General features: G+C 31.9%; 1 protein-coding gene across 2 annotated transcripts in view; it reads right to left on the bottom strand.

Annotated features, from left to right (window-relative positions):
- LOC124353970 (scavenger receptor class B member 1) overlaps nucleotides 1-19,072 on the bottom strand; it is a 123,308-nt gene that overhangs the window by 63,057 nt on the left and 41,179 nt on the right. Inside the window, exon 1 of one of the 2 annotated variants that reach the window (XM_046804065.1) lies at nucleotides 12,668-13,063. The exons of the other annotated variant lie outside the window; for it this stretch is intronic. Coding sequence (XP_046660021.1) covers nucleotides 12,668-12,785 — 118 coding nt within the window. The 5' untranslated portion in view covers nucleotides 12,786-13,063. Of the gene's footprint in view, nucleotides 1-12,667; nucleotides 13,064-19,072 lie in introns of those variants that run through there. 2 annotated transcript variants of the gene reach the window in all.

Genomic DNA, 19,072 nt, shown 5'->3' with positions numbered 1-19,072 from the left:
TCCAAAGTAAACGAGACAAAGTTAAATTCTATATTTTGTGTACCAGCACCTTTTAAAATGTAACTGGAAACAGTCCAAAAGCTAATTATATGTTGTACACCGAGTCACTAGTCAACAAATTACTATATAATAGCGTAAGAAATATAGAAATATTTTAATATGGGTAAAAATAAGTGATGGTGTAATGAATTTCAAGAGATTGATGCTGTTGTTATCAAAACTGAGTGTTTTGTAGTATTTGTCGTCATCAACATCCCAGTGGCCAATCGCAACTGAATAATTTTACATCTTATTAGCAGCAGTCCCATCCATGAGAATCAAGACTGATAAGTTACTGAAAGTCAGTTTCTAATCTCTACTCAAAGGTGCAATACAGTCTAATTGTAACTGCAGATAAAAACATCAAAATATTAATACCTAAGTAGCCAGAATTTGTTACTTATAGCGATTTTATAAAGATCCAGTCACACACAAGACACATACAGACAGGGGGTATACCAGATAAGACGAAACAGATTCACAGTTTAGTATTTTATTTTTATTTTAAAATATGTACATCGTGTACAAAATAACAAACCAGAAAGTTGTTAGTGGAAGGAGAAATTTACTTAAAATACTCATCATGATACGCTTAGTTAAAAATCAGGTTAAAATATCTAATAGGATTATTTTGTTTACTTGAAGTTCAACCATTTTACATAGGTTTTTCGGTATCAATTTACAATAACGTGACCATGGAAAGGTATGTTCATTTTTTTCCCTGAAAACTACAATTTTTTCTGAAAACAATAGTGAAGAAAAAATTCGTCGGCAACGAAAATCAAAGGAGTTACGATTTTTTGAAATCCTCTGAAAACTCTGTTTTTGATAGTACCTCTGGCAATTTTACTGAAATGATGCTGACTAGTACGTTAATCCTGTCAACGATGCCTGCCCGCTGCGCAGTGCTGCGCACTGCTTGCTCTTTTAGAAAAAAAATTAACTCGAGCTTGCAAAAGTCGATTCCCAGATCACGTGATGCCCCTGCTCCTTAACCCTCCAAGTGTTGTTCGACAAAATTTTCCATCCATAACGCAATAATGCCCGAAAGGCATCAATATAATACAATAATATACTTTCCCCCCAGTTTATATGCACCTGTGATAATAATACTTGGCTATAAATGCCCAACCCATGAAAAAAGTCCATTTTCCATGGTCACGCTATTGTAAATAAATACCGGTTTTTCAATGTTATTTAATTTGAACGCAATATAGTCTAAAGTCTATAGTCTTATCTAATTCTAAGGAGGTATTGATATTTTTATCATACAGTTCTGGCTTTCCCATCGTGACTGTACTTGTAAGTCTCTTCAAGTAGAATCAAGCTGTACATGTCGACAGTACCGATAAAAAGCTCTATGGCCACATACATGTTTTGAAGATGCGCTATCTTTAACTCAAAGTCCAACGGTTCAACAGACCACACGGGTATAGGATTGCTCGGTATGCTGCAACAATATTCCGATAATCAGATAATAAGTTGGAAGGCGTTATCTTGATATTATCTATACCTAGAAACAAACATGGTAATAGAATCTAGAATGAGGAGTTCACTCAGGGACTGTTTTCGTCCCTTAAATAGTGAAGTAGGTTTTATGGTCTTATTCTTATCGTACAACTCCATGTTTACTATTTGAATATTTAATACATTTTTAAAATGTCCCCTAACTAATATTTTGTATTTTATTTATTTCCGAATTATCCAGAGTTATTTTTTGTAATTTGTGTTATTTTTCCAAAAAGCACACACATATTTTCTCAGTTATTCTATATATTTATATTATTATATTTATTCTACATTGCCCAAAAACGGAAACTTGTGGATGTTTTGGGAGTTATATGTTAGTGCATAAACTAAATATACGCGTTGAACCAGAAATCAACGACGGTGGAGCAATTGGCAAGTTGAAAAAAAGGTAATGTCCCCGTGGTTAAGGGAGCAAGTCATATCGAAAAAGATGTATTAAGAATTAAATAAAATCTACATGAAGTGTATGAGAATAAATAAGAAATAAAAATATACAATATAATACATAGGACGTGGGCTTAAAAATATGAGTGCTTCACGATACACAAATATGCTGTTATCTTCGTGGTCCAACATCATTTTACACTATATAGTATAAGAGTAATCTTAAACTGTTTACAATAACTTAGATGTTTGATAAAAGTGCCTTGTGAAGGAACCAAGGTTACTCTGAGGCAATAAACAGATAAGTTTTGATATTTGAAACTAGCCGCTTTTCACCATAAGCCAAGACCAGAATCACCTTACGGTAATTTTAGATCCTCAGTTTCAATTTAATTATGAAAATGACCATTCAAAAAGAAACTAAGCATTAAATGTAGTATTTAAATAAGCATTTTATAATGAAGACCAAAGAAAGACTGTTGAATATAAATGCATGTTTACAATACTGTATGTGTATGGAGATGGCTGGAGGGAACGGCATTTTTATTTATAAAGAAGAAATTTCCTTAAGAAATATTTTATTAAAAACTGTTGTTTTTTTAACGTTATTTTATAAACCCAACGTTATTAACGTTATTGTTATTAACAAAAAATTATTTGTTAATAACAATAACAAATAATTTTTTTTGACAGGTAAAATGTAACAATTTAATCTTTGAAAAAACCTGACCACGTAATGAAGCCATAAGTCGTGAACATATTGTACAAATTTGTATTTATATTTTCAACCATTTCTATTTCAGTGTGGTTAAATATATGACCAAATTGAAATGTCAATAATTCCTCATGGGGTCATTAAACTGTTTCCAATCTTTCTATATTCAGGGTTTTTTAAGCTTCTAAAACTAAAGCATTTTGTTTGCCAAAACTACTACAGACGAAATGGTGTAACGCAGTTCAGCCGTGAAGGATATTCTTATTAAGTCAAAAGTTCCATAATGACGTGATAATTTACGATGCCCTCTTGTTAATTTTACATAATTCTAGCAGTTTTGTCGTATTTTCCTCTTGCTTGTCAAATCGCAGGCGTGCTGTTATGCTAATCACCGTCAACACGAAATGGACATTAATTCTTCATGATTCATCCACAGAAGGTCCCACAGAGGTGACATTACGAGAGTGAACAATACTTTACGTCGTTTATGACGTCATACTGTGCAATATAAAAATTTACTATTTTTATTTCGTGGAAATGTCCTATTGTATTTCACGGTCTGTGTTTTATTGTTATATGTGACACACAAAACTAACATTGTTGTTTGTTTTCATCGTCAGACAAGAACCATTAAACATAAAGATTAAAGATGATTAGAAATTCAGAAATCTAAATCCTTCGCACTAGAAGTGACGAAATCAAGCTTCACATTAAAAATGTTTATATTTCAAACGTCACACTAAACTTTATGTTTAATATTTTGCTTTAGAAGAATAGTGAAAAAAATAATTCTTGAAAAGTTGTACAATTGGTTTAAAAAATTGCTTGTAATACCCAACGATGAGAAAAGGCCATTTGCCCTCACATTGAACTTATAATTCAAGTCACCACACTCAAAAATAAATTTAAAACAGTTAATATGAAATTTACATTACTTATTAAATACATACAATCAATAAATAATCAGTATAAATTAGAGCATTGTAATGCTTAGTGACTGTAATGCTTACACGAAGAAGCAATTAATTGTCTTTCGAATGAACAGGTCCTTTAGAAAGAAATTATTATTATTTTTTGTATAGCGTATTAGATGTTGAAAGTTAAAATACAAGATATTATTAAAACATTAATTAAAATATTTGATATAAATACCTAGATTTCTTTGAAAAGCTTAAAGTTACAAAATTATGAAGTCCACCATCTTTAGGTACTTGCAGTTATAATGCACATATATTTCACAAACTGAACATTTTTAATTAACTAAATTAAAATTTTAATTCTACTGTTTTTTTACTCTAACCATGTCCGTAATTTAATATTCTTTATACTTATAATTTTCATTGTTTTTTTCTACAGAATTTCTGTAGGAGGTTGGTTTTAGACATAAATATCTAGTCCAATAGAAAATATTTCTTCAGTATATATTCAATATGTTATATCTCATATACTATGCAACACGTAATGCAAAAATTAACAAGTAAATAAAAAAGTGGCCGTTTAACTAGATTGCAAGGTCTACAAATTCACTGTTTTCTTCATAGCAGAGATTTGTAGAAGCCTGAAGAATTCTGTTGCAGGAATGGACTACGTTCCATGAAAGTTGAGACCTTGTTATATTAGTTATAACCCAAACTATGTAAAACTGTCGGCCATAAAAAACATATTTCTAGGATAGCAAAAAACTACCTACAAATTTACATAAAACTAACAGTTAGCCATGGTAATATCCTACTGAGAAACAGGGACATCGTGGACATTTTCTTTTTTAAATAACCTTCAATACACTGAAAAATATTCTAATTTTCTGATCCTTTTTAGATTTAAGTTTACAGACCATTGTTTTGGGACCGTCATCGAATCGGAGAGTGAAACTCTTCTTATAAATACCGTGAAATAATTTCTCTCTAGTTTTTCACGATACACAATTTAGTAACAATTAAACTCTTTTAGGCCAGCACGGAGGAATCCTAAGTTCTTAGATTTTCAGTTAACACACTCATGATGTATTAATAATGAGGCTCTAAGTCGTTTTGACACGTAATGTGATTTTGCGTTGATACCCCAATCAAGAATATATACACGTACACAGGTCTGAAAAACCTGTTTCGGTCAACAAGTGTATACCTACGGCCATTGTAGTTTAATCCGGTCCAAGTTATTTCTGGTGCCAAAGTTGAGTTTGTCTAACCGGCGTTCAGTGAACAAACAACTAATATATTATGTAAGAACTGTAGTCTTAAAATCTGTAACAAAAATTGGATAGTATTTTATAACTGCATTAATGGTCAAACACTGCATACTTAATATTGGTTAAAATTCAGTTAAAATAATATCTTTATTAAAACTTCTTATTTTATAATCTTATAACCTTTGTGCTCCTCAGTGATTACAAAGAAGGTTAAAGAAGAAGTTGTTAATAATTAAGTTTATTTTATGGTTTCAGTATGTAAATAAAATAAATTTACCAAGGTACTTAAATTAATTAAGTACTTGATTGTTTAACATTTATTATCTTACCGTCCTTCAATTTATAGGATTCGAAGAGTTGCTAATGGAACTAATACAATCAAAGATATCAACAAGTTCTTCCTCATAGCAACCTTCCCCGTGTATTACACCACCAGATAACAACCGTACTGGATCTCACGCATTACCCTGTCTTCCATTCCCATACCTGCGGTGTGGGCCAAAATGTGAGTTTTCAAGACCAGTGGGTAGCCCGGAGGGCCTTCGAAATAGGAATATACATAAATGTTAACCAGGGACCCTAACAATGTCCATATAACATTTCAATACATTCAGTCGAGTAGTTTTTAGTGATTGAGTAACACACATGTACACGAAGATAAATACAGACACTGTTCTATTTTTATATAATAGAATATATACTTTTTATAAATAAACATTATTTGCTAAACATGTTGCTGAGCGCTAATATTTAGAACTTTCTTTTGGAATATTTTAGAATTCGGAAAAAATTTAACATTTATACTTCATAATCCAAATTTAACCTACAACAAAATAGCTGTTGATGCTTTCAGCTAGTTCATCAGAGGCTACAAAATTTGTTTACTTTTAAATTTCAGAACAGTGTTTAGTCAGTAGTATAATGGAAAAAATGGAGTAAATACAAATTTAATATTTAAATTTTACTCTAGATTGTTACAGTGAAGAGTTTAACACAACTAACACATCGGAAATACTGTTTAAACACTATTATAATAGCTATCTTAATGAACAAAGCTGTGAATGTTTTCAAATAAGGTACTCGACACTGGTTTGCTTGTGTGAAGTTGTGAAATGGCATTTTTATAATAGCTGAAGGAAAAACAAACGAATGGACACTAAATATGCCTTAACGAGCCATTCTTTCCCAGAGTACATAATCCGAAAACAATAGGACTTATATTACACACCTTATAAACGATTATTTTGAAATGTTGCATGAACTTAGCAAGGATTTCCCGCTATGGCACTGGAAATAAATTAAACCTGAAGTTGTCGTTTTTTGACCGGGGTAGTTGTTCCGAGGCCTGAATATTCGTATATTTTCTTTATCCAGACAACGAGACAAACTCATGTGTGGCGTCGGAAATATAATTAATTCAAACAAGAAATGCTCATACACGCGCAAAACCTGATATGAGTCAAACTCTGATCCTCTTAACCATTAAACTGGAAATAATATGTATCTGACGCATGTCTACTTGCGTTTAAAATATGTCATAGATTTCCATCATATTACGTTATAGGCGATTTCAAAAAATAGTGTAAGGATCTAATTTTACATTAATAAATATGTTATTTTACATCACCAATTGAATTTAGGCATTTAAACTATTTAAATAACAATAAATTAGCGTAATGATATACTTTATAGATTTCTAACACACACGATATACTAACTTATATGTAGTACTGAAAGAATTTTACCATCCAACGCCAAGAAAAATATTTGATTCTAAACTTTTTGAAATAATATCTCTTGTTTTAGTTACCCCACTTCCTGACTAAATAAACTTCCACGGTTTATGGAAAATAGTTCAGACACCAATAACAAATACGTTTTAACAAATATTTTATTTATTCAACTAATATTAAGGGCAAAGAGAGTGACAGTGATGATGGTTTCTTGGCGAGCGTTTAACAGCGCGGTTAACCGACAATCTAAGCTGCATTCGATTCTTGCATCAGAGTCGAGGCTATTTTCCGAGGATCCGTTCTCATCTGTGCTGAGCCAAGTCCAAACCTAACCTATAATTCACACACTTCCTTATGTGTTACCCAAATAACGTTGGCGTTTTTATACCGTTGCCACACTGCAGGTATGGAATGGAAGACAGGGTAATGAGTGAGATCCAGTTTGGTTGTTATCTGGTGATGTAATACATAAGAGCGGTTGCTGTGGAGAAGGAATTGTTGTTTAACTGTGCGATACCTTTGATTGCTTGAGCTACAATAGCAATTCATCGAATGTTATTGAGGCACAGTAAAAGTGAGAGCTCGGGCTGCTATATATGGAGTAAGAGGTCAGGTAGCAAATTTTTAACGGTACAATTAATGTTAAGTGACGCACGCCTAGCGTCCGACTTTCATTGAATTAAATGTAATCCCCGAACGTACTTCAGGACACCACGTCAGTATGAATGATTTATCATCATCAACAAATAAAAGCCAAAGGTGATATCTTAATAAATATAGATATTTGACGCTTGTACGCAAAATTGGACACATTTTGTTGAATTATATTAGATAAACAATATGTTATAGAATAATTGTAATGGGGGTTTCGCCTGTTACAAATTGTAATAAAAACCAGAAAGCTCTCGAAATTCAATGTTTTAAATATGATTATTATTTTATATCATTAATGTTTGTGTTGGGAACAAGTGCACATCGGCAGTTTCTTTGTTGAGTTATTTTACTAACACATATTTCCGCTAAAGTTTCTTGGTAAAAAAAATCCAATTAACGTGGTGCAAAATTTGATAAAACGTTTTGCTTCATTTACAAAAGTATATTTAATACATCTGCATTCAATCGTTAATTTTATATTATATTTTATATACAATACAGACGGGTATTATTCTACGTAAGGCTACACCGGTTAACCCATTTTTATGCTTTAAACAAATTAAGCAATCTTAATGTTATGACTAATTTAGACGCTCTTATTTGTTTATTCAAAATTTTATCTGTCTGGAGAGGCTCGTGCAGCTAATGGTATACGAATTAAAAACTCCCTTTTTGGATAAATTATAAATTGGTGTAATATTTGGTAGAAGTTTATTATAGAATGTATTTGATTTGCTTATAATTTCACTTTATTATGAAAATTTATTTTGGAATAAAACTGACTACCGGTTACACTTATTACAAGACATCATCTACGAAAGTGGTTTCCAACTGGTGGTATGAATAAACCAGGGGTATGCGAAATGTTGGCTATATTACTTAGCTTTCAAGTATAAACGTGTTGTGAAGAAGTTTTCTTTACTCTGTGCTTTATGAATAACAAGTATAGATACCAGTGAAGAATTCAAGTCAGATTTTAGTGTTAAAATGTCAAGCATACTTTTCAGAAATTATTAAGTAAAAAATAAATAAGAAAATTATCAGATTAGTATGAATGTGAGAGACAGTAAGTGTTGCATTACAATTATTCAAGTAGAGCTGACAAACAATATTGGAATTGCTTTATAACAATATTTGTATGTTTTAATGTAATTGTAAAATGTTCTGACTACTTGCCCAAAAGCTTTTTTACTCAATCAGGCATTGCATGTCAACTATTAACTTTACTTTCATGAAATTTTCATTTCCCGTTTTTGTTATAACTGACTATAATTATTATGTCTAAAGGATAATAAAATGAGCAAATAAAATAGAAATCTGTGCACATTATGAGTTTTAATAATAATTATACTATTGAAAATATACAACAAAATAATCATAACGACAAACATTCAATCACACTTTGTTTTTTTTTTTAAATCAATCTATTTTGAAGAATTAATGTTTTTGATTATTTTGTTTTACAAACCACGTACAAACTTTGCTACTGCAGGATCCACATAAGTGACCAGGTTTTGGGTGCCTTCAAAAAGTATATTTGTGGACGTCTGGTATAAGACATTATAGGCAGATAGGCGTTCTCATATGGCCTGCAAGTTAAGAATCGAATAACGTTCCTACCCTGTATGATTTATAGATTCCCATTATTGGAATCTTACTTCTCCACCTCCTTTGGAATCTTATCTTAGTCCTCCGTTTCCTTTTGCTGACAGGAAATATAGGAAATAATGTTTTTTTTTTATTTTAAGTGAAGTACTGAAGCACAAATAATAATTTTCCTACCAAGAAGCGCTATCATAATTTAGGCATAACTTGAGACCCTAAAAACAATACCCACATAACTTATGCGTAGTACATAACAGAACATACAAGTTTTCTATGTACAGAATGACTTTTAATCCATTAAAATCCTAAATTAAGAGAAACATTAGAAAATAAATACCTATCATAGTGTATCATAATTCTTAGTATCTCCACAACTAGTTTTAAATTGTGTAAGAAAATAATGTTTGTCTCTTGCAGACTGAAGAAAGCCTTTTCTGTAAATCACTCCTTTCACCACCCCATCTCTTACAATCATGTGGAGAAAATACTCTAGGTAATAAAATAGTATTATTTAAAGGGATAGGTTTTGGTTTTGGAGCTTTCTGAAACCACCAAGGCATCATTGTTTAACACTCTCACACTCGGTTACTGTGGCACAATAAACCCATAAATACCTGCAGGACGGGTATGCTAATAAGCGACTTGCCGAGATGACGAAAAACTTTCCTATTGAGGACATCCAGACTCGAGCGATGTGGCACCGCAGCTTATCGAGGTTCAATCCACAGAAACTGGGCAACTTTTTGTCGATATAGGAAGCTGCCAGTGACATAATTGAGTTGACATATCCAGATCACCTGAGGACTTCCTCAAGGCTCGTTTTTAGGCTTTTTATTTTTCTTTCGGAATAGGGAGATTACACCGCCTAATTAATTAACTTCAAGGGACTTTCCTTAGAATCTACCTTAGTCTATTATTTTCTTTTTATCCGTTAGTGTAATTTTTCGAGTTTGTTTTAGTATTTTTCATTAGAAACTCATTCCAAAAGATTGTAGATAGGTACTAAAGCATACGAGGTGTGGCTATTTGAAATCAAGGCTTTTTATAACAAGTAAAACTGGTGAAGTTTTACGTTACCTCATAGTAACACCTTTATGTTAACCCCTTCATATGGTGCTAAGTCAGGAGACTAGGCAGGATGTTCAAATCACCGGGATCTTCTCATCAGCTAAAAACTGCTGACGGATAAGGCGCTATGGGCTGGTGCAATCTCTTAGTGCAAGATTCATTGTATTTCATTGATCATGTAACTAATCTAAATTATTTAAAAAATTTTATTTTTATACGATGAGTTTAGGTGTCTAAAACTATAATTGTTATTTGATATCAATCAAAAGCTACTATCGGATGAAAGGTCATAACATGCACTAGCAACCTAAAAGGATCTAATTTTTTTCTGTAAACACATACATGCCATGTGAACCATTTATTTACAGCTTTGTTTACAAACTGTTTTAGTAAAAGGTTTAAACGTAAAGTATAAGTAGGTTGAACTCCATAAGGTAACATACAATTGTGGTTAATGTCCTTTATAGTTTTTTGGTATGTAAGTTAATACACCTCTTTTAGTATAAGTTAATTAAGATACAACATTTGGTTTATAAACTCGTCTTATTTACAATGATACGTGCGTAAGTACTTATTTCACAATATATTCCAAATATGGCTACAATTTTCTATTTTGGAATAACGCTTTCCTCCGCACCAATACAAGTGTAGTTGCTTTCTAATTATTTAATAAATTTTTATTCATATTTTAAATAAATATTAGCAAATATGTTAAATATTCATAGTACGAATCTCCGGACAAATTTTAGATTTGAGTCAGAGATAGGTTAGGTTTAAATGCTGTGTGTGACCATAGCTTTTTATCAATACTGTCGACCTTGTACTGTTTTATTTTTCTCCTTATTTGATAAGATCCTAGCACAGGTCAGTGGTCCATGAAGACGGGCAGAATTAAGGTTAAAAGAAGATCGGCTCTTCTTAAAAAAATATATGCTTGGTTTTTAAAAATAATGTTATCGTTATTGATTTCTTATAATGCCAAGGCCACATTATAACTTACTGAGTATTACAAGCTAAAACCCAGTGTGACAGAGTTCGTGACGATTAAATCACGATCGCGTGAAACACATGTCCATCCTTACAAAGACTTCTGGGAATAAAACGTAATTCGTTAAATAATTCAACTCACGCAGTGAAACTAATGATAGTGCGACTTGGGGAACTCCGGCCCGTGCGACACAGGTTCGAGACCATCCCAAGCACGGTGACCTCGACCTTTGACCCCGCTTGTGTAATAGTTGCTAGTGTCCTGTAACCTCCTGGAACCTGGGTGTTAGTGACCGTTCTTGTCGAGCTCCTTCCTCGTAGTACTAACTCTACAGTACGGTTTGTAAAATAACTAATACTTAGTCATATTATTTATTAATTGTTTCTTATATGGAGAATTAGTGACAAAAACGTGGACAAAAATAAATATTAATTTAAATGTAATTGAAAAGCTTAGTACGTTTTTTTTAAGTTTTTACATAATAATAAAACAACAATATCCATTCATAAATTGGATTTTCTTTCTTGTTGAACAAACCAAAATAATGTTTATTAAAATGTTTTACGTATTTTCAGAAACAATAAAAGTAAATATATTTCTACAAAACTGTATTAGGCATAAAGCATGATAAAAAATTTATAAAATTCAATTCTTAGGTATTTAATATGTAATTCAAAACATTGGAAAAATTTTAAATAGTGAAAATACGAATACTGCGTCGATTTCCCGACGTGTTACACTCACAGTGACATGTCTCTGGTGTTTCAGAGTTTAACTACTAACTAATTAATAATTGTACTAGAGCCTTATATATAATTAAGTAGATCAAGCCTAATATTATTGAAATATTTTATATTAATTAATTATTTATATACAATAGCTTTTGTAAACACTTTACTAATTCAGTATTATTCCTTTTATGGTATTCCTAGAATTACTATGTTATAACATATTAACTATTATGGCATTATATTGCGTTGTAATGAACTTAATTTTAACCTTTAACAAAGATAAACATTTGCAGATCTACACTAAACCCCTTTACTATATTCAGTAAGGAACTTTTTATTAGTGTTGAAAACTCAAAATTGAATAGTTGTACCTTTGCAAACTTTTCTATGCTATGTTTTTATATTGACATTTTTATGTAACAATGTTTGATACAATTCATTATTTTCTGCTTGATTACAAGTACTAATATAATGTTATTTGGTTTTTCGTGGTTATTTGTAAAATTACAAGTAAAATCGTATAACATAGACAATTTGTGTCCTATTTCTATACATTTGACGTTCTTTATGTATTTAAAACAGAATAATTTTACGATAGTTGGTGTGCACTCAGAAACATTTGAAACTATTTTCATTTCACTTAATAATTATGTATTTTGAATTGTAAATTTAACTTTAAAGTATTATTTTAGTTTTACAGAGTACTTACGAGCTGGCACTCGAGTGCACTTACTTACGAGTTAACACTAATTCAGTAATAACTTTCATAAACTCATGATGAAATATTTGTTTCTAATTTATAATTTTGTTGAAATCCTCTCACTGTGAACCTCTCAAATCTACGTGATTGGCTCCTACCATCATGAAATAAAAATATTCGTGTTACTTTTTAAGACAGTTTTAAAATTTAAGTTGTCTGAAGAACTAATTTAGTACAGGTAGAAGCATAATTATCTGCTATATTTTGTAAACTTTTAGACCTAAGGTTAGAAGACTACAAAAACTCAAAAATTGATATAAAATGAAACAGACCTTTAACGCTCTCGTTGTCTGGGTCCAATCCAGGTACTTTTATCTTGAAGAAGAACAACAGCAATGCAGAAATGTTGCGGTCAAAGACACTGAACAACTTGGCGATTAACTTCCGCATGTCCGGTCGGTGACCTCTCAATCTGATCAGCTGATGGCACTAATTGTCTGCTCTGATTGACCTACTCACTCTGCCTCCCTCCCACCCCCCCTCTACAAATTCATTATTTTGAGGGGGCAAACGGTTGTTTTGAGTAATTCTAAAATTAGAACATGTTCTCAGAGTGACTTCAACAAAACCGAAGGGAAATTGTAATCCATAAACAACCATGAACCACGAAACAGTATGATTAAAGTCTTGGAGAGCAGGTTTGTACAATACCAGATGGATACAAGAGACACCAGACACCACTATGGAACCTTGTAGTGAACTGTGACCCACAGCTGGCAAGCTTATCTGCACACTGTTAAATAAACATTGCACTACTAAACTGTTTGAGCCCCTCATTGATTTGTTTGGACAGTTGTTTACATAAGATTGGGGACAGGAAATCTATTACTGAACTTGAGTGGTCACTACGTGAAATGTGGTAATTTGAGGATTTATTACATTTTGTAACACGGGGTTTACAGCTATCTTCCACACAATAGTAGTTGTAGGTTCATAATATAAAGTTGGGCTGTCAATAGAGAGATAGTAATAATCAAATACAAAATATATATATCCAATTTATTGAATTATTCGTTCCAACACTTTATGGAATATTGATATATATTTTCATGCATATTCAATATGATTAATATTTAAAAAAAAACATTTTTCATTTACTTATGCCTTTAAACCTATTTAGTGTATGTGATATAGACATTGTTGAAATGATAACAGTTCCCGTTACATGCAATTAACTTGATAACACAAACAATCATATATAACAATCCTGATTGAGAAACGGTAATTTATTTGGAGTATAAATGTGATAGAGAATTCTTGTTGTAATAAACGATATATAAAGTGGTTTGCATTAATAACAGAAAATATTTATTTGAACATATTTACCGTGTTTAAGAAATTTACCATAACTAAGAAATAATTATAGAGTATTTCATTTATTTAAAATTTTATTTAAAATTATATACATTGATAAATATAGAACTTTACGCAGTGCAAATTGCCTAGACAATAACAATTAACTATAATAATTAATAATTAGGTTTATTTTAGACGATAACTTTTGAATACTTCAACATTAAATCAATTTACATTGTAGTATGAGGGAACATGAGGGAAACGTGACTTTTGATTTTTTGGGCACTGAATATTCATTAAACCGTGTTTGGCACAAACTAAAATTCAAATATGGTGACCGGATTTATATCTTTTCCGCTATGGGCGCTTGTTGGGTGTCTAGGATAGCTCACTTATGTAGATATGATAACTCATTCCTGATTGGGTGAGGATTAATACAATGTTAATATGAAAACATCAACCATAAAATAAAATGCATTTATTCATTATTTACAGGTGTTGTTGTTGACTTACAATGGTTAGCATGGTTATCCACTTCGCCTTATTTGGTCTTGTTTAATTTAATATATTGACAACTCATATACTCAGTTCCTTTAAATTATTATATTTACTCGAAATTAATATTGTTTGTCTATGATGTATTGCAATCTAAAACAATTGGAAAATTCTTACAAATCAGAGGCGACAGATTACTAGTTTTTAATAGTATCAATATGATATTAATACATTTGAAATTGCTGCCACGTGTGAGGTGCCAAAAACTAAAGCTTCCAGTTTACGATGAGCTAGGATGGTTACTAAAATGCGGAGTGCGTGAAAATAAAATGTTCGCAACAAATTTTAACATTGCCTCTCCACATTATATTTTCTTTTCTTCTCTATGCAAGCTAATCTCTTGGCTATAACTATCAAACATTGTTTTAGAATCCTAATCCTTCAAAACCGATTTTGCCTGCATTCACCACCAGGTCTCTAAGAGGCTGTGGAAAAACTGGTCAGGAATATTTATGCCCTGTTTCACCGGACATCTAAGGCTAATCGCGCTCTTACATCCAGTCCATGGCAACTTTCCATGCTGGTCCCAAGAACCTTGGCTTCTGGGAGGTTCCGGAATCTGGATACTCTTTCTGGCTTCTAAAAGCTACCGTCCTCTAGAAACTGTCAGCTTCTTGGAGTTTCCGGCCTCTATAAATTTATAATCTCTGAATTTTCTTTGCCTTTGAAAGCACCCAGTCTATGGAAGTCAAGAACCTTCTGGCCTCTGAACACACAAGTTCTCAGCCTATCACATTCACTTGTCTCTAATCTCCGGGAAATATCAGCCTTTAGTAACACGGCTACTGGAGGCTTTCTGCTTTTGCAAGTTCCCTTCTACAAGATTTCACCGTGTGGGATTTTGGGACTTCCTCTAGAAGATCCTACCATTTAAGAAATCGCAATCTCTAAACATTCCCTGCTATTTGGAAGTCCCGTGTCTGTATAAGGTTTTGGCGTATAGAATTATCTCATTACTGTGAATCCCCGGCTATTTGGAGGTCTAATCATTCGACCTCTAGAATTGTTCAGCCGATTTTAACTTTCAGCCTCTGGGTATATATCTAGTAGCTCTTAGGATATGGAACTCTCGTCTTCTAGAAGCTTTTATTCTCCGTAAGGGTTAGTTTAATTACTGAATATGAAATTCATTTCATAAATATTTGCATCTGTAACTCCAAAAATTTACTTTTAATACAACCATTTAAAAATATTCTCGGTAAAAAATAGGCCATAACTTTTATAAGCAGTTTGGTATAAAACCATGCAACCACAAGGCGCCTACTGCAGAAACGTTTAGTCTCTAAGACACCGCCATTTGCTTACGGCTACAATCCCTGGGTAAAGTGAATAAAAAAAACTTAACGTCCGTCCTGTTTTATACCTTTCGACGGAAGTTATTACTTATTTTACCCATCCCTACTCCGCTATTTCCAGGGTGATATTTTATTGGTGACCTGACTGTTACACTCAAATTACTTGAGTCGTTTGCGAGAACGGTTTCATTAAACACGTTCCTACGTGACAAACAATCAGACTTGGTAACAAAATATTTCTGAGAAGAATCGTCTACGCTTTTTTTACACCAAATATGTAGTTACTACTAACTAATAAGGCTTTGGGGAGCAGCATTGTGCATGTTGCCATTTTCATACACACCAAACACTGAAGCAGTAGCAGCTATTACTTTGTATTCACTTTATCCTCTAACTTGTTCATTTACTTTTAGAAATTTTATTAAAATGTTCTTAAAGCTTTGTCAAGGATTGCAGGCATAGCAGTGGTGACTCATAGACAGAGATCTGTTTGCACAAACACAGTATAATAGGCAGACTGAAACTCTATCTCAATGTCAAACAAGATTCTTGCTTGGTACTTGCGTAATGAAAAAACAATTGGATATCAAACTGTTTCTAAGAAAGTCTCATCAATTAGTCGTATTTCAATATCAAATTCAACCCTTCAGTATCCTAAGGTAGACACCTTTAAAAGGATACATGTAATCAAAAGGTTTAATTTGGACGTGCAAGAAATACAATAGAACCTTCCCTCAAACCATCCTCCATGTTCTATCTACATAACGACGATGTCACCAGTAATAATTCTTCCACGTATGTCCCAAGTGGCAATAATAGTATAAAAACGTAAACAAAAAATAAAATTGTGAAACTCAGATATCTGGAACGAGATTGTATTGCTCTGATTGTAATTTCCATTACGCCGCCATCTGTAAAGCAGTAGGTCAAAGCCGCGGTGGAGTTGACATTTCACTGGGCTTTAATTAATTAAACGGGGGTCTATTACTTGAAGGACTTGGGATAATGGCTTTTAAGGACTTTTGCAGTGGCAGTATTAATCAGGTGTCACGTTAAATGGGGAAGTCACGGGTTTTTAGACGACCTTCCTTAGCGGAATAACATGGATCGAGTAAATGTACTTTAAAAAAATGTCTGGCTAGTTTTTGGTTACTTAAGAGAATTATATATTCTTAATTCACGATTGAAACCTGATTGTGCCTTGTATCATTAAAAACAAAATATTTCATTCTTTTAGAAAAAGCTAAATTCTTAAAGAATATCCTGAAAGGTTCATTATATATAATTACATAAAAATATTGTATAACGATTTGTTTGAGCGGATATAAAAATTTGTAATAATATGTTAAATATTAATACATTACTGTAAACTGCACTAAGGTTTCTAAGGCACCATGAATAACCACTATAATTAGTTAGTATAGTATGTTATTTTGTCACAAAGTTTTATTAAATATTAACGAAGACATAAAATATATATGAAAGTGTAGGAGGAGCCCTCACTATCACAACAATTATTTTATACCACATAACTTTTAAATATCACTACATAATTTATGCACTAAAGTTTGAATCATTACAGTATGTACGTTTCTTAAAAGGTTTTATGGTCATATTTAATATGTACATTTAAAAATAATTTATCTAATTTATATTTCTGGTTTTACACAACTGTTTTTGCATTAATATTTGTTTAGCAAATTAATGTGTTATTTAGGTTAATTAATATAATACAATTACGCACTGTGACCTTATTTACAAAAAAATTATAAAAATATCATGTATGTTAAGTCTCCAAGCAATAATTAAAAAGAAAATTAAAAATTATCATCAGTCATAACTTGTGATTAATTTTTAGTTTAGGTTAAGTAAAAACTGGTTATAAGTAATCCGAAGATTGTTTCTAACCTCACATAAAATTAGTGTTTTAAAATTATACAATTAAAGTGATATAATGCACGGAAGTAGGACATATTTAGATAAATGCAGGTCTCAAAAGTTTAGCCGAGCAATAGTAAAACATATAACCTTTAACAATCTAAAAATGTCCATTAAAATCCAATATTTTAGGACCTAAAATTAATAGTAGATTCCTCCAGTCCTAATACATAACCTAATAAATGTCTCTTAACATAAAACAGTTGTAGCACTTGTTATCTTTATTCGGTTAAACACACCGTTTTGATAGTTAATAATCCAAAAATGCCTGCTAAACCACGTATGACGAGTACAATGTTTGGACACGAAGTACGAACCTGTTAGTTTATCACTCGCGGAAATGATGACATTACAGGAGCATCTAACTTCGGCTACTGAGACTAGACGGGCAGTGTCACGGAAGTGGAGGTGGTGTTTGTGATGAATTAGACTATGTGTGCGAACTGCTGGGGAAACCTGGAGGACTTAGTCACTTAGTGAGTGAGTGTCTTGGACGATCCCAGACGATCTTTGGGGACTTGGACAAACCTTTTTTATAATTGGGATTTTTGTAAGGTAAATTAATTAGTCTGTAAGTCCCAGCAAATCCTTAAAAATAAGAATAAAAAGAATAGATGGTAATTTTTTCCTACACTATAAACTAAACCCACAGCAGAGTTATTTTATAATATTCTACCAATGATTAGACTTACTGGTAAGAGACCCTTTCAAAATGAACATTAAATATGAGTATTCTAATTCTTCTTTAGCTACTCTTTGGTAACTGATCAAGTAAACATATACATACTCAATGATTATTCCATGACGAAAAAACTCACTATTTCCCAAAATTTGAGCCCGAACAATCCTCCGTTTGAAAATTTTCATCAGTGAATGCGACTTGTGGGAACGATTCTGTCTAACAAAAGGTCCACAATCGTTGACCTTAACAAAAAATGATCTTATACTTGTAAATATCTAGGTTTAAGTTTTTTTAGCCATCTTTGTTCCAATATGGCAGTCATTCAAACAAAAAATCAAAACTGATTTATTTATGGATGAAAAATAAAAAGAGGTTTAGAATGCACATTTGTCTTAATATTTTTTTATTAGCAAATGTTTTGATTTCTAATTGATTTCAAGATATCGAATACATCTAAATTCTATAAGAATGTTTTGATCACCTAGAACTGACAAAAGAAATTCTTAAAGGCTTTGTAAATATATATTGGCCAAAATCATTTGTCAGCTTGGTATCCCATTTTGTTTCAATTAGCAGCCGTTCATGCTTTAACTTCACAACTCCGGCATTTATGTATAAGTATAGTGAAACATTCCTTTGTAGAAATTCAGTTGGAATCATGCAGTATTACATAAGCCATATTTATATTTTAGTTGTTAAAAAATCTACCTAATCTTCCAATTGAGCAATAAATAGGCAGACTCATATAATATTAATTTTTATATTAAAATATACAAATTTCAAATGGTGTTTTGGGCTTCATCTTTCTCTGACCGATGAAATTTGTTATTAAAAAAACTACATGGATCATTTTATGTATTTATTGCCTTCTTATGCTAAATTAATTCTTATTCTTATTCTGTTGAATACGT

This window comes from Homalodisca vitripennis, chromosome 2, assembly GCF_021130785.1.
Source record: "Homalodisca vitripennis isolate AUS2020 chromosome 2, UT_GWSS_2.1, whole genome shotgun sequence".
NCBI classification, from domain to species: domain Eukaryota; kingdom Metazoa; phylum Arthropoda; class Insecta; order Hemiptera; family Cicadellidae; genus Homalodisca; species Homalodisca vitripennis.
This window is presented reverse-complemented; position numbering and strand designations above follow the sequence as displayed.